The 22,245-nt window shown below is 47.5% G+C and overlaps 1 protein-coding gene across 1 annotated transcript; it reads left to right on the forward strand.

Moving 5' to 3' along the window:
- Positions 1–4,248: 4,248 nt before the first annotated feature.
- Positions 4,249–19,841, forward strand: LOC140208155 (uncharacterized). The gene is made up of 7 exons (XM_072276636.1): positions 4,249–4,315; positions 5,474–5,593; positions 8,616–8,735; positions 12,624–12,740; positions 13,860–14,126; positions 18,300–18,364; positions 19,708–19,841. Exons 1-6 carry the CDS (start codon positions 4,249–4,251, stop codon positions 18,332–18,334), a joined length of 726 nt encoding a protein of 241 aa, XP_072132737.1. The 3' UTR covers positions 18,335–18,364; positions 19,708–19,841.
- The last annotated feature ends 2,404 nt before the right edge of the window (positions 19,842–22,245 follow it).

Raw genomic sequence — 22,245 nt, forward strand, 5'->3', positions numbered from 1 at the left:
TTAAGGCCCGAGCAAGAAGCTGTTGGCTTTAAGCGGCTGGTTGTACCGTTTATTACCAGCCAGGAAGTTAAACTGGTCCCTCCATCTGATGAGACTGAGGTTGATAAGTACTTCCAGCACTTTGAGAAAGTCGCTCAGAGTTAAAAGTGGCCGAAAGAAAGCTGGTCTCTTTTGTTACAGAATGTAATTAAGGGTAAGGCTCATAAAGTTCACTCTGCCGTATCAATTGGAGATGCAATTAATTATGACAGAGTGAAACGGACTGTACTTAAAGCCTATGAATTGGTTGCAGAAGCCTATAGAGAAAGTTTTAGAAATTTGAGGAAATTTGTGAACTAGACTTACGTGCAATTTGCTCATGCAAAGTTTGTGTGTTTTGACCAGTGGTACACATCTAAAAATGTGAATAATGATTTCAACAGCTTGAAAGATTTGGTCTTAATTGAAGAATTTAAGAGGTATGACCCTAATGACATAAGGGTATATTTAAATGAAAAGGATGCTGCCACTTTGCAGGAGTCTGCTAGATTAGCATTTGAATTAGCTTTAACCCACGAGGTTAAATTTACCCCGAGTAAGAGCTTCCAAAATAGTAGCACGGATAGTCTGGGTAAACCGGAACTTAAATCCGGGACTAGTGACAAAAGTAAGGATGAAGGAAAGCAAGTGATGGAGAAATATTCTAGTCTTGCTTGTCAGTATTGTAAGAAAACTAGTCATATTATGGCTAATTGTACCATTCTAAAGAAGAGGGAGAGAAAGAAGTTGGTCATAAATGCTTGTATTCCGTGTTGTGAAACATCTATAAACCCATATAGGGTTCTACACATTCGTCCTTGAGGATCGACTCCAATAGCTGTCCAACTACCGATGACAGACTAATAGGTCTGCAATTTTCTTTTTGTTGCATCCCTCCTTTCTTAAACAGAGGAACTGCATTTGCGACCTTCCAGTCCTCCGGAACCTTGCCAGAGTCTATTGATTCCTGAAAGATCATTTCCAATGCCTCCACAATCTCCAAAGCCACCTCCTTCAGAACCCCTTGGTGTACCACATCCGGTCCGGGAGACTTATCTATTCTTAGTTCATTTACTTTCTCTCTAGTAATCTTAACTATACGTAATTCCATTCCCTGAGACCTTTGGCTATCTTGTATAGTCCAAATGTCTTCCACGTTGAAGACTGATGCAAAATAATCACTTACTTCCTCTGCCATCTCTTTGTTACTCATTGTAATTTTACCAGCATCATTTTCAATCGGTCCTATATCCACCCGTGTCACTCTTTACGCTTCATAGGTAAAAAAAAAAAAGAAAAAAACTCGCCGTGTCCTTTTTTATGTTAATTGCCAACTTCCTTTCATAACTCATCTTTATTTTCCTAATGGCTTTCTCAGTTTCCTTTTGTAAGTTTTTCAAGGTCGTCAAATCCTCAATTTTCCCACTATTATTGCTTCCTTGTACTCCGCCTCCTTTGCTTTTATTTTCGCGTTAACCTCTCTCGTTAGCCACATTTTTGCCATTTTTCCACTCATGATTTTCTTTTTTCTTGGAATATATTTTTCCTGCACTTTCCTGATTTCTTCTAGGAATTTCATCCATATCTGCTCTACCGTCCATCCTTCCGGCTTACTTTTCCAATTGACTTGGGCCAGTTCCTCTCTCTTACCAGTGTAATTTCCTTTGATCCACTGAAATAGCGATACACCTGATACCAGCTTCTCCTTTTTAAATTTGAAACTAAACTCATTCATATCATGATTACTACTTCCAACGGGTTTCATTACCTCCAGCTCTCCAATCGTCTCAGATTCATTACACAGCACCCAATGCAAAACAGCCGATTCCTTACCGGATTATGAACACGCTGCTGCAAAAAACAAAACAAAACAAAACAAAAAAACACCCCGTAGGCATTTTGCAAACTCACTGTCCTGGGATCCAGTACCTTCCCGACTTTCCCAATCCACGTTCATATTTATATCCTCCATAATCATCTTGACATTATCCTTCTGACAGGCTTTTTCTATTTCCAGCGGTAACTTGTAGTCCACATCCCGGCTGCTGTTTAGAGGCCTGTGTGTAAGTGTTATTAGGGTGTTATACCCGTAGACATTTCTTAACTCGACCCATAAGGATCCTTCCTCTTCTGATCCTGCGTCCCTTCTTCTCGTGATTTGATATTGTTGGTTACCATCAGGGCCATGCCTCCCCCTTTACCTACCTTCCTATCTTCCTGTACACTGTGTACCCTCGGACATTCAGTTCCCAATCCCATCCATCCGTTAGTCATGACTCGGTGATGGCCACAATGTCATATCTTTTAACCTGTAGTTGTACAACAAGGCCATCCATTTATTTCTAATACTGCGTGCATTTAGGTACGGTACATTTAGATCAGTATCTGCTACCGATTTTACTATAGTTCCATCGCACAATCAATTATCCTGTCTATTCACCTGCCTGTCCATCTGTGGTGATAGAGGAGTACGAGGGGTAGGGGAAGAATGGGGAAGTAGAACGAGAGAGAGAGAGAGAGACAGAAAGAGAGAGATGGCCATGGAACAAGGAATGAGAGGGCCCGCACCGGACAAGGAAGGTAGCACAGAGGGATCTAGGAATAACGGTGCATAGATCCCTGCTGGTGGAATCTCCTGTGGATAGGGTGATGAAGAAAGCTTTTGGTATGCTGGCCTTGATAAATCGGAGTATTGAGTATAGGTGTTCGGATGTACGGTTGAAATTGTTCAAAGCATTTGTGAGGCCAAATATGAAGCATTGTGTACAGTTTTGGTCACCGAATTATATGAAATATGTCAACAAAATAGAAAGAGTACATAGAAGATTTAGTAGAATGTTACCTGGGTTTTACTATCTAAGTGACAGAGAAAGGTTGTAAAGTTGGGCCTTTATTCTTTGGAAGGTAGAAGGTTGAGGGGAGACTTGATAGAGGTATTTAAAATTATGGGGGGGGGGGTGTAGATAGGGTTGACGTGGATAGGCTTTTTCCATTGAGGGTGGAGTGATTCAAACAAGAGGACATGAGGTGAGATTCAAAGGGCAAAAGTTTAGGGGTAACATCAGGGGGAACTTCTTTACTCAGAGAGTGGTAGCTGTATAGAACGAGCTTTCAGCAGAAGTGGCTGAGGCAGGTTCGATGTTGTTTGAAGTTAAATTGGATAGATATATGGACAGGAAAGGAATGGAGGGTTATGTGCTGAGTGCAGGTCGGTGGGACTAGGTGAGAGTAAGTGTTCGGCACGGACTAGAAGGGCCAAGAAGGCCTCTTTCCGTAATTTTTATATTATTATATGGTTATAAGGCGATGTAACCCTGTGGATGGAACGAGTTTTGAGGGGAGGTTTTACTTCACTCGCGGGTGAGGCTCCCTCACTTCGGTGTGTGTTCGGCTTTGACCTGGGGTTGTGGCTTCTCGCGGACAGAAGACCTGGAGCCTCGGCGATGAGCAGGAACAGTCTAACGCGCAAACCAGGAACCAAAGGTGGATTCATATCTCCCGGAATGTACAGGCACTGCATGAGTGACACAAATTCCTCGGATATTCCCACTTTAATTCCCTCCTGCCCTCAATATCTTCTCCCTTCCTTCCATAACTTTTCTATTTCTCCTCCTATTTATCTTCCTCTCTACATCCTTCGTCTATATTCCTCTCCTTCATCGCTCCCCACGTAACTCTTTGCTCTCTCTGTAGCGCTCCTCTCCTCCTCCCTCTCCGACATTCTGTCCCCTGTCATTCCGGCTCTCTCTCTCCCTCTCTTTCTCCCGTTCACCAACTCTTTACTCCCTCTCTCTCCCAATATCTCGCAAAAACTCCTCACCCTCTATTCTCCATTTCCCTCCTCCCTACTCCCGTGTCCCCATTTCCCACACGCTTACCTTCCATCTCTCTCCACACACTTCCCATTCTCTTACCCGCTCTACCCTCTCTATACTGCTGCTCCGCTCTCTCCGCCGATCCCTAATCGTCCCCTCTCTGCCCTCCCTGTCTTTCTCCCCCCGCTCAATATTCTCCCAACACCCGCCACTCTAATCTTTCTCGACCAGGCACTCCCACGTCCTCATTCTCTCTGCTCCCCGCACTTCCTCTCCCTGCTCTCGGTTCCTCTCTTTATCAGCTGTCCATCTGGTGTTTGTTGGTGTCGGTCTGACCGCCTTCTCAACACGGGTTTCCTCTGCCAACTGCTCCTTCCCCTTCGTCAGCTCAGAGACGCAGAGAGTCCTGAACAAGATGGACGAGGGCAAGACTTACGTGAATGTGAAGTTCGCAAACACGGGCCCAGAGTCTCCTTCCGACGGTGAGTGGGGCAGGAAACCGGAGGACGAGAGCTCCATTCTGTGTTTGATCCCGGGTGTATGTGATCGGACGGGTGGAGGGAACATCGCTGACTCTCACTGTTCTGTCCCCAAATGAACGGATAGGACAGTCGATGAGGAGGGAGCTCTGTTGGCGGGTTGGTGAGGAGACTGTACTCGCGGGAGTGGCGTGGACGCAGCGCCGGGGAGGGGCGGCATAGCGGGAGAGCTATGGAATAGGGTTAAGAGAGAGTGCTGTCGGAGGTGTCAGTGAAGAAAGATTGTCATAGGCAGGCCGGCGTGGAGGTAGTACCGTGGGAGGGGTGCTGAGCAGGCGGCATTGAGAAAGGAGCGCTGTGGGGATGGGCGGAGTGTAGGAAACACCGAAGGAGGACTGATATGGATAGAGGACAGTGGGAGAGGTGTGTAAAATATTAGCATCACTCTACTCTTTCTTACCCCATTCTCTATTCTCTCTCTTCCTCTCAGCCTCTCTCTTCCCCCGCTCCCTCCTCGCTTTCTCCTACTATTTCTCCCTCTCCCTCTTTCCCCACGTTCTCGCCCCTCCCTCTCTTTCATCCTCTCTATCCACTTCGCTCAGACCCTCTTTCCCTCTTTTCCTTTTTTCTCTCGACTTTCGCCTGACTCCGTCTTGCCTCCCTCCTCTCACAACCCCTTCTCTCTCCGCTCGTTCCCTCCGCTCCCTCCTTCTCCCCATTCTCCCGTTCATTGTCTTTCACTCTCTCACTGCCCAAATGCTGTACCCTCTCCCCTCCAATCCACCACCCCTCTCCCGCTCTTCCGTTTCCCGCGCCCCCTTTCCCTTTCTGTCCGCCTACTCTTTGCTTCCAATCACCTTCTCACTCCCTGCTATATCTCTCAATCCATCTCCCTGTTCATCCCCCTCCCTGTCCCCAGATTTTCCACTTATTCACCACTCCACACTCTCTATTCTCTCATCCGCTCTTTCTCCCTCACGCTCTCTCCCGACTCTCTTACCCTTCCCTTTTCCCCATCTCACACTCTGTCTCTCTCCTCATTCCTTACTGCTCTCTCTCTCTCTCTCTCTCTCTCTCTCTCATACCCATACACACACACACACACACACACTCACACACACACACACACAAACGCACAAATTATCTATCTCTCTCCTCCAGGCGGTCTGACCTCCACCTACTCAGAGCTGAACTTCCCGAAAGACGAACGTCTCATTGATGAGTTTGAGGATCCTCCCACCTCTTCGAGGCCCGGCGCGCTGCCAATCACTGCACAGACAGGTCGGTGCTCGCCGTAATGACGTCATTCTGGTGGGTTTCCCGTGTCATGCACCCGAGTCTCCAAGTTTCTAATGCATCTGAATAAAACACTTCCTCTGGCAGCTCCTTCCATAGACGGACCACCATCTGGGTAACAAAAGGTTGTCACTCGCTGCCCAAGTAAATCTCTTTCCCCTCTCTTCTTTGGCCTTTGCGCTCTGGTCTTCGATTCTCCAAGCCTGGAGAATGTGATTGTGCTCATTCACCCCGTCAGTGACCTCGGTGTTTTGTACACCTCAGTAAGGTTATCCTTGCGCTCCAAGGAATAAAGTCCCAACCTGCCTGACTTCTCCCAGTAATTCAGTCCCTCGAGTCCAGTCAATACCTTCATAAATCTCCGTCTGCACCCTTTCCTGTTCGAAGTGCTCCAAGATCCATTTAATAACGATCAGGGAGACACAGGACAATCAGCTTTACCGACAGTTACCCGTGTTGTCTAATATGCCAAGTAGGTCAATTCATTCACGAACTAAAGTGTCTCCGCATCAGCTAGAATATTCCCGACCTTTCATGAACAGTCACGGTGCAGAAAAGTTGTGAGCAGTTAAAAATGAGTTTCTGCCACTGGCCACGTGTTCCTCATGGTCCCGCCTTTTGAGTTTCCACATGTCGGAGATTTAGATGTTCTGTTTCAGAGTGACCTCCGGCAACACAGTTGAAACGTCTATTTTGATGTTTTTTCTTCACCATATCATCCATTTCATTCCTGTGTCATTGGCTAGAGGTCACGTGTCTGAACTTTAACACATTTTCATTGGCTCTGCTCCATTTATTGTCCTCTTAGCAGCAACTCACAAACTGTAATTCATGGCACACAGAACAACATTCATAATTCCGCATGTTATACCCAACCAAAGAACACCCCACAAATAACATCTTATTTGGAAATGATCCCCAGTTCAGCAGATTGCCTGTGGCATCACTGTGTCGACTTTAAATCACGGATCAACTAAGCGACTAACACACAAAATGGAGAACACAATATCTTCATAAAATGGTAGCCTGCCTCTCCTCCCTCACGGCAGGAGCAAGGGCAGCTGCATCCTCAGTCCCTGATTCATTCGATTTCACTAATTTTCAGACTGCAGATCCTTCTGGCCAACAAATAATATCCTCCCTACAGCAGGGCGACCAAAACTGGACCCGGTACTCCAAGTGCAGCCTCGCCGACACCATGTTCATCTGCAGCGGGTCCTCCCCACTGCTCTACTCGGTGTCCTTACTGATGAAGAACGGCGCGTCAGACGCCTCATTCACCGCCCTGTGTAACTGTGACTCCACTTTCAGGGGTCCATGTACCTGCAGACCCGTGTCTCTTTGCTCCACAACTCTCTCCAGCGACCCTCCAGTTTACTGTGAACGTTTACCCTTATTTGTCTTCCTGGAATATGAAAACAATTTAGTCAGTCAAATCTCCCCGGGCTCCACACCATTATACAGAGTAGCCTCCCAGATGGAGGAATTAAATAGACTTACTGGAGTCCCTATAATTCATGTGTACTGCTCTGCCCTCGTCAGCCTCTTGGTTCCTCAGTCAGCTTGGCATGTTCCTATGGAACCTCGCCCATCTTCCCCGATGCACCACCGAAAGCATCCAATCTTAATGCAGCTCAACTTTGAGGGAAAATACTCCGTCCCTGACCGGAGGAAACTGCAGACAGTCGTGAACATAGCTCAGTACATCAGGGGCACCAGTCTCACCTCCACCGACTGTCTATGCACTTCCTGCTGCGTCGCTAAAGCAGACAGACTAATAAAGATCCCCTTCCACCCTGGATAATTGTATTACCCTCCATCACCTCCTATCGGTGGAAGATACTAAATCCCGTTTCACCAGCCTCAAAGACAGTTTCTAACCTGCTTCATCAGACAAATAAATAGTCCACTATTCCGATAAGTTGTACTCTTGACGTCAACGTTTACCTCGCCGTCACCCTTGCGCCTTGTTGTCTGCCTGAACTGCACTTCCTCCCTGTGACACTTCACTCTGCACTCCGTTACTCTTTTACCCTGTTCTACTCCAATGAAGGGATCTGTATCTGTGGCATTCATCTGGAACCTCTTCTGTCTGTGATGTATATGCCGGGATGGTGAGGAGTGAGGACAGTGGTAGAGACGGTGAGGAGGGAGCACAGTATAAACTTAAACCACTCACTCCCTTTTCTAACCTCACTGTCTTTTGCTCTTTTCCTTCTCTCCCCTCACTCCCTTTCTCTCACCCCGTCTCCCCTCTCCCTCTGTCTCTCTCTGTCTCTGTCTCTCTGTCTCTCTCTCTCTCCCTCTCTCTCTCTCGCTACGCTCTCTCCGTCTCTCCCCTTCTCTATCACGCTGTCCCTCTCTCAAACTCTTTCTCCTACTGTCTCCCACTGTCCCCCTTATCTTCGCCCTCTCCGCTCACTGTTTCCCTTCCTGAACCCCACCTGTTCTTCCCACCTCACTCTGTGCCTGTTTTCCGATCATTTCCCCTCCACGCCTTCTGCTCCTCCCTATCCACCTCTACCTCCCTCTCCCCGACGCTTTCGCCGCTCTAAAGTTATCTTCTCTCTCTTCCCCGTCCCTCGCCCACCGTTCTCCGCACACTCTCCTATCTCAATCACCCTCTCTTTCGCTCTCACTGGCACCTTTCTCTCCCGTCTCACTGTTCCCGTCTTTCTGCAGACTCCCCCGGCACGCATTCCCCTTCCCCTCTGTATCTCACTCTCTCTCCCCTTTCTCACCTCGTTCTCTTTCCTCATTGTTGTCGCATTTTCCCACCCATTGCCCCATCGGTCTCTCCCAGTCACTGTCCATCGCGTTCACCGTCTCTCCTCCTCTCTCTCCTCGATCTCCCACAAACCATTTGTCTCGCTGTCTGTAGCCCCCATCCCCTTCGCTTACCGCTCTCTCTTTTCTGCTGTCTCTTCTCTGTCTCCGCGACTCTCTCCCCCATTCTCTACCGCGTCTCAATCACTCACTGATCTGCCTGTTTGACTTCCTCTCTTAGACGGCCTGACCTCCATCTACTCAGAGCTGAACTTCCCGAAAAACGAACCCGTCATCGATGAGGACGAGGATCCTCCCATTGCCTCGGGACCCGGAGGGATGCCAACTAATGCACAAACAGGTCAGAGTTCACAGTAGTGACGCCATTCTGGAAGCGCCAGGTGTCATTCCCTCAAGATTTTCAAATTTCTAATTAGAAACATAGATACATAGAACACCTACAGCGCAATACAGACCCTTCGGCCTGCAGAGTTGTGCCGGACATGTCTCTACCTTAGAAATTGCTACGCGTACCTACACCGGTCTAATTTACTAAGCTCCATGTACCTATCCAAAAGTCTCTGAAAATACCCTGTCGTATCCCACCTCCACCACCGTCGCCGGCAGCTCAATCCACGCACTCACCACTCTCTGAGTAAAGAAGTTACCCCTGACATATCCTCTATACCTACTCCCCAGCACCTTGAACATGTGTCCTCTTGTGGCAACCATTTCAGCCCTGGCAAAAAGCCTCTGACTATCCACACGATCAATGCCTCTCATTATCCTATACACCTCTATCAGGTCACCTCTCATCCTCCGGCACTCTAAGGAGAAAAGGCCGTGTTCACTCAACCTACGCTCTTCAGGCATGCTCTCCAATTCAGGCAACATCCTTGTTAATTTTCTCTGCACCTTTTCTATGGCTTCCGCATCCTTCCTGTAGTGAGGTCACCAGAACTGAGCACAGTACTCCGTGTGGTCTGACTAGGGTCCAATATAGCTGCAACAATACCACTCAGCTCCTAAATTCAGTTCCACGATTGATGAAGGCCGATACACCATAGGCTTTTTAACCACAGAGTCAGCCTGGGCAGCTCAATTGAGTGTCCTATGTACTCGGACCTTAAGATCCCTCCGATCCTCCACACTGCCAAGAGTCATAACATTAATATTATATTCTGCCATCATATTTGACCTACCACAATGAACCACTTCACACTTACCTGGGTTGAACTCCATCTGCCACTTCTAAGCCCAGTTTTGCATCCTATCAATGCCTCACTGTAACTTCTGACAGTCCGTCCACACTATCCACAACACCTCCAACTTCTGTGTCATCAGCAAACTTTCTAACCCTTCCCTCCACTTCCTCATCCAAGTCATTTATAAAAATCACGAAGTGAAGGAGACCCAAAACATTTCGCTGAGGCACACCACTGGTGACCGACCTCCATGCAGGATATGACCCGTCCACAACCACTCTTTGCCTTGTGTGGGCAAGACAGTTCTGGATCCACAAAGCAATTTCCCCTTGGATCCCCCACCGTACTATCTCAATAATCCTTGCATGGGGTACCTTATCAAATGCCTTACTGATATCGTTTCCACTGCATCTGCTGCTCATCCTTCATCAATGTGTTTAGTCACATCCTCAAAAAATTCAAACAGGCTCGTAAGGCATGACCTGCCCTTGACAAAGCCATGCTGACTACTTCTCAGCATATTATACCTCTCCAAATGCTCATAAATCCTGCTTTTCGAGACCTTCTCCATCAACTTTCCAACCACTGAGGTGAACCTCACTGGTCTATAAGTTCCTGAGCTATCTCTACTCACTTTCTTGAATAAAGGAGCAATATCCGCAACGCTCTAATCCTCCGGAACCAAGGGTCAGCAATCTCCTCCCTCGCCTGCAACAGTAGCCTGGGGTTCATCTCATCCGGTCCCGGCTATTTATCCAAACTTGACGTTCTCCAAAAGCTCCAGCGCATCCGCTTTTCTTAATATCCACATGTTCAAGCTTTTCATTCTGTTGCAAGTCATCACTACAATCAAAAAGATCCTTTCCCGGAGTGTATACTGAAGTAAAGTTTTATATAACCATACAACAATATAACAATGGCAGCAGGGAAACAGACCATCTCGGCCCTTCTAGTCCGTGCCGAACTCTAAATCTCACCTAGTCCCACCGACGTGAAATCACCCCCATAACCCTCCATTCCTTTCCTGTCCATATAGCTGTCCAATTTAACTTTAAACGACAGCATCGAGCCTGCCTCGACCACTCCTGCTGGAAGCTCGTTCCACACAGCTACCACTCTCTGAGTAAAGAAGTTCCCCCTCATGTTACCCCTAAACTTTTGTCCTTTAACTCTCAACTCATGTCCTCTTGTTTGAATCTCCCCCACTCTCAATGGAAAAAGCCTATCCACATCAACTCTATCTATCCCCCTCATAATTTTAAATACCTCTATCAAGTCCCCCCTCAACCTTCTACGCTCCAAAGAATAAAGACCTAACTTGTTCAACCTTTCTCTGTAACTTAGGAGATGAAACCCAGGCAACATTTTAGTAAACCTCCTCTGTACTCTCTCAATTTAATTGATATCGTTCCTATAATTCGGTGACCAGAACTGTACACAATACCCCAGATTTGGCCTTACCAATGCCTTCTACAATTTCAACATTATATCCCAAATCCTATGCTCAATGCTCTGATTAATAAAGGCCAGCATACCAAAAGCTTTCTTCACCGCCCTATCCACATGAGATTCCATCTTCAGGGTACTATGCACCATTATTCCTAGATCGCTCTGTTCAACTGCATTCTTCAATACCCTACCATTTACCATGTATGTCCTATTTTGATTAATCCTACCAAAATGTAGCACCTCACACTTATCAGCATGAAACACCATCTGCCATCTTTCAGCCCACTCTTCTAACTGGCCTGAATCTCTCTGCAAGCTTTGAAAACCTACTTCATTATCCACGACTCCACCTATCTTAGTATCATCTGCATATTTACTCATTTTCATTAAGTACCTCTGCTGTTTCCTCCGGTTCCATGCACACTTTCCCATTGTCGCAGTTGATAGGTCCTTTCCCTTCTCGTCTTATCGCCTTGCTCTTCACATGCTTGGAGAATGCCTTGGGCATTTCTTTAATCCTGTCCGCCAACGCCTTCTCATGGCCCCCTCTGGCTGGCCTAATTTTGTATTTAAGTTGCTTCCTATTAGACTTATATCTTCTCGTGCTCTAACAATACCGAGCTCTCTACCCTTTGTCAGCGTTTCCTTTCGTTTCTTGTGTATAAGATGGTGAGAGGGATTGATGGTGGGGATAGTCAGAGGCTTCTCCCAGGGCTGAAATGGTTGCCACAAGAGGACACAGTTTTAAGGTGCTGGGGGGTAAGTATAGGGGAGATATCAGAGTATGTTTTTCACTCAGAGAGTGGTGAGTGCATGGAATGGGCTGCCGGCAACAGTGGTGGAGGCGGATACGATAGGGTCTTTCTATAGACTTTTAGACAGGTACATGGAGCTCAGTAAAATAGTCGGGTACAGGTAAGCCCAGTAACTTCTAAGGGAGCGGCATGTACCTCACAACTTTGTAGGCCGAAGATCCTGTATTGTGCTGTAAGTTTTCTATTCTATTCTATTCTATTCCATTCTCTTCTATTCTACTCTATTCTCTTCTATTCTATTCTTTTACATTTGACTGGAATAATTCATCGGCCTCGACCATTTCTCTGGGATCTCATTCCGCCTCCAGCCTGTGCGGTTTCTAAATGATCTGGATGAGTTTGTAGATGGGTGCGTTGCTGAGTTTCATGAGTTGCACACGATGCGAAGATTCAGTGATATGAAGAACAACAGGATGACAGGACCGATTAGAGATAAAGGTGGGAAGATGTTACTGGTGTCTGTGGAAGTGAGCGAGGTCCTCAATGAATACATCTCTTCGGTATTCACCGATCAGAGGGAACTTGATGACGGTGAGGACAATATGAGTGAGGTTGATGTTCTGGAGCATGTTGATATTAAAGGAGAGGAGCTTTTGGAGGTGGTAAAATACATTAGGACAGATAAGCGTTTCAAACGGTATGTGGAGAAAGCAGGCGAGTGCGGATGACTGGCAGAATTAGATCAGCCCATGACTGAATGACCGAGAAGACTCGATAGCCCGAATGGCCTACTTCTGCTCCAATACCTTATGGTCTCATGGCCGTATGGTCGCTCCACAGGTGCGCATGAACAGGAGCCGAAACTGAAGATCGGAAATAGACTGCTCCGTCTGATCTGCCTACTCTGCCTAGTTACGTCCGCGCTCATCGTGATAGTGATCGGACTCTCGATCCATGGTGAGTGGAACGGTCTCCGGGTGGAGTCAGACCATAAATAAAGAGAGTGGAATAAATTGTTATTGTAAAACACCAGCGACACCGGCACGTCCCTTACCGTAACACCGATTAAAACCGACCACGATATCACGGACACACCCCTAACTGTGATAAAGATCGACCTTCACCGTAACACAATCAAGACTCATCCTGACACCGACACGCCATTCACCATAACATGAATAATGCTGTCACCGTAGCACGGTCACGACACAGCTACACTGCTAACCGCAACACAGACAGGGTATATCGCCGTGACACACACGTGGCAGTCACACTAACCGCAACGTACCCCTCACTGTAACAGTAAATTGCCCCTGACCGCGTCACTGATAAACTTTTCAAGGCGACACCGAAACACACCACACCATAACACTGACACGCTCTTCACCGTGACACTGAGGTACCGTACACCGTGACACCTTCACACTCCTCAACGTGATCGCTCCGCACCGCACCGTCCAAAGACTCAGGAGTTACGGTAACACCCCTTACTGATACAGTATCACCGCTGAACATAACGCCGATGCACCGCTCACTGAGGCAATTACCCACACCTCATTCTGACAAAGACAAACCTCTTAACGTGATACCAAAACATCCAAGCCTGAAACTGTTACACCCACCGTGGCAATGACATGCCTCTCACCGTGACACAGACACACCCCTCTCTGTGAGACTAGCACACCCCACACCATGACACAGATACTCCACTAACCGTGACATCACAAGATCGCTCACGCTGGCATTTCTCTCGCCATGACATCGAGATACAGTTCGTTGTGACCCGGCACAACTCTCGCCGGGACACAGGAACACCCAACACAGTGACACCGACACGTCCTGCACGGTAACTCGAACATGACCCGCACGATGCTGAGGCAGACCCCCGTTGTAACAACAACAAGAACTTCACCGGGACATTGATGTACCCCTCAGCGTGACCAGACACGCCGACGCCTTGCACTGTGACATCTTTCATCGTGACTTTCACACAACATTCTCTGCGACCCACTCGGTCGCGGGATGCTGACTCCCGTGTCACTGTAAACGCTAAACATCCTTCACCATCTCTCTCAGTATTACAGGTTCGTCAGTCCAAGCTCACCCTCGACCGAAACAACCATGAGTTAAACTCAACCCTTCAATCCAAGATATCTGAGATTTCCCACCTGAATATCTCCCATAAAGCCTGTCTCAGGAATCTTTCTGGGCTCAACTCCAATCTGTCCGTTATTACACGAATGCACACTGAACTCCGTCACCAGTTCACTGAAATGGAAACGAAGTTCAGATCTGTCAACGAAACCAAGGCTCAAATCTGTGAATTGTTGACCAGCAGAAGAGGTGAGGCATCATCCCCCACCTTAACCCGCTCCTCATCACAGGGCAGGCAGAGAGAGAGGAAGCGTCACACTGTGCTTGACATCGGGAGTGTGTGAAGAGATGGTATGGATGAGATTCCCTCTGTGTTTGACTTGTGAGTGTGTGATGGGGCTGCGTGGAGGAAGATTCACTTTATCACTGAACCCAGGAGAGCTTGACGGGACGTTGTGGAAGTGGATTCGCTCTGTGTCAGACGACGGGATTGTTAGACATAACATTACAGCTCCGCTCTATGCCTCACTCCGGAAATCTCTTATGTGACAGTATGGATCCAGCTTCACTCTGTGTCTGACAGGCGGATTGTGTGATCGGACAGGGCTCAGAGAGCTTCACTCCATGACTGACCCAGAATAGTGTTATGGCACCGTGGAGAGAGAGAGTTTCACTCTGAATCCGGGAGTGTGTGACGGGACGGTGTAGCGGGGTCTTCACTCTGTGTCTGAATCCGGGAGTGAGATATGGGACGTTGCAGAGGTGGCTTGACTCTGGGACTAAATCCGCGAGTGTGTGATGGGATCCTGGAGAGACATCTTTGTCTGTGTCCCAGTCCGGGATTGAGTGATGGGACGGTGCAGAGGGCGCTTCACTCTGTCTGAATCCGAGAGTGTCTGAAGGTGTGAATGTAGCTTCACTCTGCGTCTGACTCCCGGAGTGTGTAATGGGATCGTAGAGAGAGAGAGAGAGAGCGTCTGTGTCTGACTCCGGGAGAAGAGGGAAGAGTGTAAATGGATGGTGTGCAGGAAACTTCACTCCACGTCTGACCGCTGGAATGTGTGATGAGGCACGGAGAGAGATTCACTCTGTGTCTGACCCAGGCAGTAGTGACCTGGCTTTGTAGAGGGAGCTAAACTCTGTGTCTGACTCCGGTAGTGTGTGATGGGACAACGTGGACGGGAGCTTCACTCCACCTCTAAACCCTGGAGTGTCTGATGTGTCTGTGGAGGCAGAATATTTCTGCGTCTGACCGTTTCAGTTTCTGATCCGACGGGGTGCAGGTCGCTTAAATTTGTGTCTCACCCCGGTTGTGTATGCTTGGACTCTCTTTGTGACACAGTGTGCGTGTGATGGGAAGCAATGGTGAGGGTGGGGGGGGGGTTGGGGGAGTGCGTTTGGATGGGTGTTCATGTGTGTGTCTGACACCATGAACAGTGACGCGTGCCTGGATGGTGTTCCACTCTGGGTCTAATAACAGCGGTGTGTGACTGGACGGTGCGGAGGAAGCTTCTCTTGTTTGCTGACCCCTGTTGTGTGAAGTGACAGGGTAGAAGCAGTATCGTACTGTGTCTGACCACGGGAGTATGCGGTGGGATGGTGCCGATAGTGTTTCGTTTCCTGTCTGATCATGGGCGGATGTAATGGGGTAGTGTGGATGAAGATTTACTCTCTGTTTGCCGCAGTTAAGGCAGTCTGCAGGGAGCCTCACTCCAGGTCTGACCCAAGGAGTGTGTGATAGCGTGGTGGAGAGAAAGCTCCAGTCTGAGGCTGACCCTGGGAGTGTGCAATGGGAGAGTGCGGAAGGAGCATCACTAGCGTCTGACACCCGGAGAGTATGATTGACCGGGAGACAAGAGCTTCATTCTCCCCCTGTTTCCGAGAGTGTGTGACGGGACATTGTGGATGGAACCCAAATTTGTGTCTGACTCTTCAGGAAATGTGTGACTAAATTGCATGCGGGGACCTTCACTGTATAACTGACTCCCGCTGCCTGTGATGGAACTGTTTCTGACCCTGCGCCTGTGTCACAGGAAAGTGAGAAAGAGCTTCACCTCATGTCTTCCTCCGGTGTCAATAATCGGATGGTGCTGAAGGAGATACGCTGTGACTTATCCCTGGTGTGTGCGATTACACACTGCGACAGCAGCATAACTCTGTGATTGACTCCTCGATTTTGTAGTAGGAGGGTGTAGAGGGAGCTTCACTCTGTGTCTGACCCCGGGAGTGTGTGATGAGACGGTGGGGAGGGAGATTCACTCTGTGCCTGAACCCGGGAGTGTGTGACGGGAAGGTGTGGAGGGAGATTGACTCTGTGTCTGACGCACTGTGTTTGCGATGGGGTGCTATGCACAAAGCCCCACTCTGTGTCTGACCCCAGGAACGTGTCTTCGCAGAGTGAGGAGAGAACTTCAATCTGTCTTCTACCGGGGTTGTCTGATGGCAAGAACATTGACTTCTCTAACTTCCGTTAAGGCCCCACTATCCTTTCGTACCCTACCCTTTATTTATTTATTTGTTTGTTTGTTTGTTATTACTATGATGTTGCCTTTTTTTTCTTTCTCTCTTTTTTTTCTCTCTCTGTCCCTCTCAGTATAATTCTGTACCCATCCTCTAGGTTCCCCTCCCCCTTTCTCTCTCCCTTGGCCTCCCGTCCCATGATCCTCTCCCTTCTCCCGCCTCGTACCCCTTTGCCAATGTACTTTCCAGCTCGTAGCTCTATCCCTGCACCTCCTGTATTCTCCTATCATTTCCGATCCCTCCTCCCCCTCCCACTTTTAAACGTATTACAATCTCTTCTTCCGGTTATTCCTGACGAAGGTTCTCGGCCCGAGAAGACGACTGTACCTCTTCATTGCAATGCGGCCTGGCCTGCTGGGTTCACCAGCATTTTCTGTGCGTGTTGCTTGGATCCCTATTCTATGTCTGTCTCCCGGCGGATGCAATGTACGGACAGAAGGAGATTCACTGTGACTTGTTCCGAATATTCAGAGCAAACGTTTTCCCAGGACTGGTTCAGACATGAAGACAGGTGTTATTTTATATCCAGAATTGAACAATCCTACGATGAGGCGAAGCTGCATTGTGAAAATTCTGATTCAAATCTTCTTGAAATAAATTCAGCAGAAGAACAGGTACGTGTCAGTTCGAGGAGAGATATATCAACACCAGAGTAAAGCTCAATCGACACCGTCACCTCACGCACTCCCAGTATTAGACACAGAGTGAATCTCCCTCTACACCACCCCATTACACACTACCGGGTTCAGACACAAAGTGAATCTCACTCCACACCGTCCCATCACAACTCCCGGATTCAGACACAGAGTGAATCTCCCTCCACACCGTCCCATCACACACTACCGGGGTCAGACACAGAGTGAATCTCCGTCCGCACCGTCCCATCACACACTCCCAGGGTCAGATACAGAGTGAATCTCCCTCCACACCGTCCCTTCAGACATTCCCGGGGTCAGACACAGAGTGAATCTCCCTCCACACCGTCCCATCACACACTACCGGGGTCAGACACTGAGTGAATCTCACTCCACACCGTCCCATCACACACTCCCGGGGTCAGACACAGAGTGAATCTCCCTCTACACCATCCCATTACACACACCTGGGGTCAGACACAGAGTGAATCTCCCTCCCCACCGTCCCTTCAGACACTCCCGGGGTCAGACACAGAGTGAATCTCACTCCACACCGTCCCATCACACACTACCGGGGTCAGACACTGAGTAAATCTCACTCCACACCGTCCCCTCACACACTCCTGGGGTCAGACACAGAGTGAATCTCCCTCTACACCATCCCATTACACACTCCCAGGGTCAGATACAGAGTGAATCTCCCTCCACACCGTCCCTTCAGACATTCCCGGGGTCAGACACAGAGTGATTCTCCCTCCACACCGTCCCATCACACACTACCGGGGTCAGACACTGAGTGAATCTCACTCTACACCGTCCCATCACACACTCCTGGGGTCAGACACAGAGTGAATCTCCCTCCACACCGTCCCTTCAGACACTCCCGGGGTCAGACACAGAGTGAATCTCCTTCCACACCGTCCCATCACACACTTCCGGGGTCAGACACAGAGTGAAGCTTCCTCCACACCGTCCCATCACACACTCTCGGGTTCCGATAGAGTGGATCTCTCTCTACACCATCCCTTCACACATTCCCGGGGTGAGACAGAGTCAGGCTTCCTCCATACGGTGTCATAACACACTCCCGGATTCAGACACAGAGTGCAGCTCCCTCCAATCCCTACCATCAACATTTCCTGTATCAGGCAGAGTGTGAATCCCCTTCTGCACCATCCCATCAGACTTCCGCGGGGTCAGACAGAACGTGACAAACCTTAAATTGTGCTGGAATTCAATCATTAATCATAGCAATTTAATTTCACAGAGACTAGTCAAGAAAGCTATCAACGACCAACGTAGTTCATACTGGATTGGAAAATGCAAAAGCGGGTGAGAGTTGGTGTCATGAAAGTTGTTGAGGAGAAAGTTGGCCGTGGGATTATTTTGGGGATTGATGTAAACTGCAAGAAGGGAGTGGGCAATGGGATTAGTTTGGGAACTGACACAGGTGGCGAGACGGAGCCAGCAGGGGGATTATTTTGCGGACTGACGGGTTCTGTGGGGAGAGTGTGGGATTTGGTAGTATTTTGCGGACAGGGAAAGGTCTGCGGGGAGAGAGTGGGGTGTTTGCATTTGTTCAGTGACTGACACAGAGCTCTGGGAAGGAAAATTGTCAGTAGGAGTATTTTGGGGACGGACACTGTGGGGAGGGAGTGAGGCACTGGGATTAATGTGGGGCACATACATCTGTGGGGGGAGAGTGGGCAATTGGTTTAGTCTGTGCACCGGCACGGGCTATTGGTAGAGTGTGTGTAGTTGAATGCGTTTGGGGACTGACGTGGAATGTAGGAAGAGAGCGTGAAGTGGGAGTGTTTTGGTGATTGGGAAAGGTCTGTAGGGAGAAGGTTAGGCAGCGGGATCATTTTCGGAACAGGCACGGGGCCGTGGGGAGTGGGTGGATCTGTAGAGCTCTTTTGGGAACTGACACAGGTTGTGAGAGAGAGTTCGGCAGCGGGAGTTCTTTGGGGACAGACACAGTTCTGTGGATACAGAATTTTTTCAGTGGGATTAGAGTGGGCATTGACAGCGGTCTGTGGAAAAACAGTGGAAAGTGGGGGTGTTTTGGTTTCTAACACAGGGTTGGAACAAGAAGGCTGGGCAGCAGGATTATTTCCGGGACTCGCACGGGGCTGTAGGGAGAGAGTGTGAAGTGCGAGTATTTTGGGGACCGACACGGGGTCGTGCGGACAGAGCGAGGCAGTGTGTGGACTTTGAACTGACACTGATCTGTGGGGTGAGAATGAGAAGTCAGCGTCCTTTGGGGTGTAAAATCAGGCCTGTGGGGAGACTGTGTAGCAGTTGGAGTATTTTAGGGTCTGACCTGGAGCCTTCGGGAGCGAGTGTCGCTATGTGTGTATTTTGCGACCTATGGGGAGCAGCTGGAGTACTGAGATTATTCTGGGGTCTGACACCGGTCTGTGCGGTGAGATTGGTGCAAGGGATTAATTTTAGGGCTGACTCAGTGCTGCAGGGAGAGGATGGGCCAGTGGGAGTACTCTGGAGACTGAAACTGGTCTGTGCTGGGAAATTGGGGAAGTGGGTGATTTGGGTGTCTGCCACAGGTCAATGGTGAGGGAATGTGTCAGTGATTTTGGGTACTAACACAGGGCTGTCTGCTGCGGGAGAGTAGTCCCTCTCAACTTGTTCACCACCCCCTCCGCCTCCCTTGACAGGAAAGTGGCCTCTTATGTCGTGCAGAAGAATAAAGCTGGAAATTTCCAATGCAGTGAATGTAAACGGGACCGTTGCAAAAACGATCAGCACCGTTTCATCTGTGAGAAGTCGGCACCTTTGTGCCCAAATATTCGTGAAAAGATCCAGGATCTCTGTCATCAGTCCGAGGGGCCGACTTGAATCAGATGACAACACCCTCTTTCTCCCCCATCTCCCTCTCCGCACCTCACAAACCCGTCCTCTCTTCTCCAATTCCCTGTCCTATTCTCCTCCCTCCTTCTATCGCTCTGTTACTCGCCATCTCGCGTTCCGTTTACCCTCGTTCCTCCAAACTCTCTCTCCATTCTCCTCCCCTCCCACCTGACCTATTATATCCGCATTTTCCTTCCTCTCGCATTTTTGCGTCCCTCTTCTCCAACTCTTCTCTTCACACTCTCTCTCCCGATTCTCTACTCCTTCTCTACCCCTCTCTCCCCATCCCACTCTGTCATTTGATTTATCCCTCTCCACCTCCCTTTTCTCTTTTCAGCTACTCGCACCTAAATCATGTGTCCTAATGTTGCTGATTCCCCATCCCTGGGGAAATAGAGTGCCTTATCTGTGCCGCTGGTGGTTTTATACACCTCTGTAATGTCACAGAATAAAACCTAAACATTCTAGGCCTCGCTCCATAACTCAGTCCGTCGTGTTCCGGCAGCATCCTCGGAAATCCCCATCTGCAGTTTTTCCAGCTTAGAGGCATCTTTCCTACAGCAGGGCGACCAGAACTGAAGACCGTACTCCAAGGGTAGACTCACCGTTGTCTTGTACAACTGCAACGTAACGTCCGACTCCCGTACTCAGTGTCCTGACTGATGACGTCCAGCGTGTCCAATGTCCTGTCCACCTGTATCGCAGGTTTTTCACCGGATTCACGGTCTGTTTTATTATCTGGGACTTGTACCACCTGGGATTTGATCTTTTTGAATGATCTGTAGGGCACAGATATGTAAAATTAATATGAAATGCCAAAAGATAAAAATACCACAAAGAATGCCGAGGTGGTGCTCATGCGTTCAAAAGTATGATAGAGGAGGGGAAGAAGGTGTTCCTGAATCGTTGAGTTTTCATCTCCTGTGCCTCATGTCCGATGGTAGTAACGAATAGGAGCTTGTCCCGGGGTGAGCGGCTTCAGTGATGAATGCCGCCTTCTCCAGGTAACGCATCTTTTTTTTTATTCAATTTCAAACTTGACTACATAGAATAATATCTACCCTCCCCCTCCCCTTAACCCTTCCCCCGTTACATACCTCTACCTAAAAAAAGAGAGACAAAAAAACAGGAAAAAAATGAAAAGAAAGAAAGACAGACTGCCTGGATATTGGAAGGTCTCCACATGTTCCATGGGATTCGAAATAAATTTCATATATGTATTTGTTTATTTCCCCAATGGACCAACATCTTTATCATCAGAGCACCTATATATATAATCCTATCTTTTGTAAATAAGGGCGCAAAATACTCAAAAATGTATCATATTTATTCCTTCAATTATAAATAATTTGTTTTCAAGTGGAATACAGCCAAATATTTCATTATTCCAACGATCCATACTTAAATACGAATCCGATTTCCATGTAACTGCAATAGCCTTTTTGGCTACTGCCAATGCAATTTTTATAAATTCTTTCTGAATTTCATTCAATTTAAGTTCCGGTTTTATCCCTTCAATGTCACCTAATAAAATAATATTGGATTATGTGGAAATTCTGTTCCAATAATGTGTTCCAATAAAACTCTTAAGTTTATCTAAAAAGGTTGAATTTTGAAACAAGACCAAGTAGAATGTAAAAAAGTACCAATTTCTTGATTACACCGAAAACATTGATCAGATAAGTTTGTATTTAATCTACTTATTTGTTTGCTGTGTAGTATATAATTGTTGTAAAAAATATATTGTACTAATCTGAGTCGAAGTTTTATTGTATTTGTCATATTGTCAAGACATAGTCTTGACCAACTTGCTTCATCAATATTAATATTCAAATAATTTTCCCATTTTTGTCTTGACGCATGGATTCCTTGTTTAATCAGATTATACATAAAATAAGTTTTTTTAAAATTTTTTCCTTTTTGAATTATAGTTTCAATTAAATTAGGTTTCGATAATAACATTGTTTGACCCAGTTTCTCTCGTAAATGAGCTCTTAATTGAAAGTAACAAAAGTGTTATTTTATACTTTATATTTATTCTTTAATTGTTCAAATGACATCAATATACCTCCTTCATAACAGTCTCCTATACATCTAACCCCTTTTTGATACCAATTATATAAAAGTTGATTGTTGATTTTTAAAATTTGGAAGTTGTAAGCCTCCTAAGTCAAATTTCCATGTCAAGTTTCCCAACGATAAACTTGACATCTTACTTTTCCAAAGAAATTTCTTCACACATTTATTTAACTCTAATAAAGAAACCCTAATAAATAAAGACTGTAATCTATGAAATATATTCATTTTTATAGCATTAACTCTACCTACTAATGTTATTGGTAAGA

Source organism: Mobula birostris, chromosome 13 (genome assembly GCF_030028105.1).
Source record: "Mobula birostris isolate sMobBir1 chromosome 13, sMobBir1.hap1, whole genome shotgun sequence".
Lineage (NCBI taxonomy): Eukaryota > Metazoa > Chordata > Chondrichthyes > Myliobatiformes > Myliobatidae > Mobula > Mobula birostris.

Coding starts and splice junctions, on each gene's coding strand:
- LOC140208155 (XM_072276636.1), top strand. CDS start 4,249: ATGGACGAGGGCAAGACTTACGTGAATGTGAAGTTCGCAAACACGGGC. Junction 5,594..8,615: donor GCCAATCACTGCACAGACAG/GTCGGTGCTCGC, acceptor TTCCTCTCTTAG/ACGGCCTGACCTCCATCTAC. Junction 14,127..18,299: donor ATTGTTGACCAGCAGAAGAG/GTGAGGCATCAT, acceptor TTAATTTCACAG/AGACTAGTCAAGAAAGCTAT.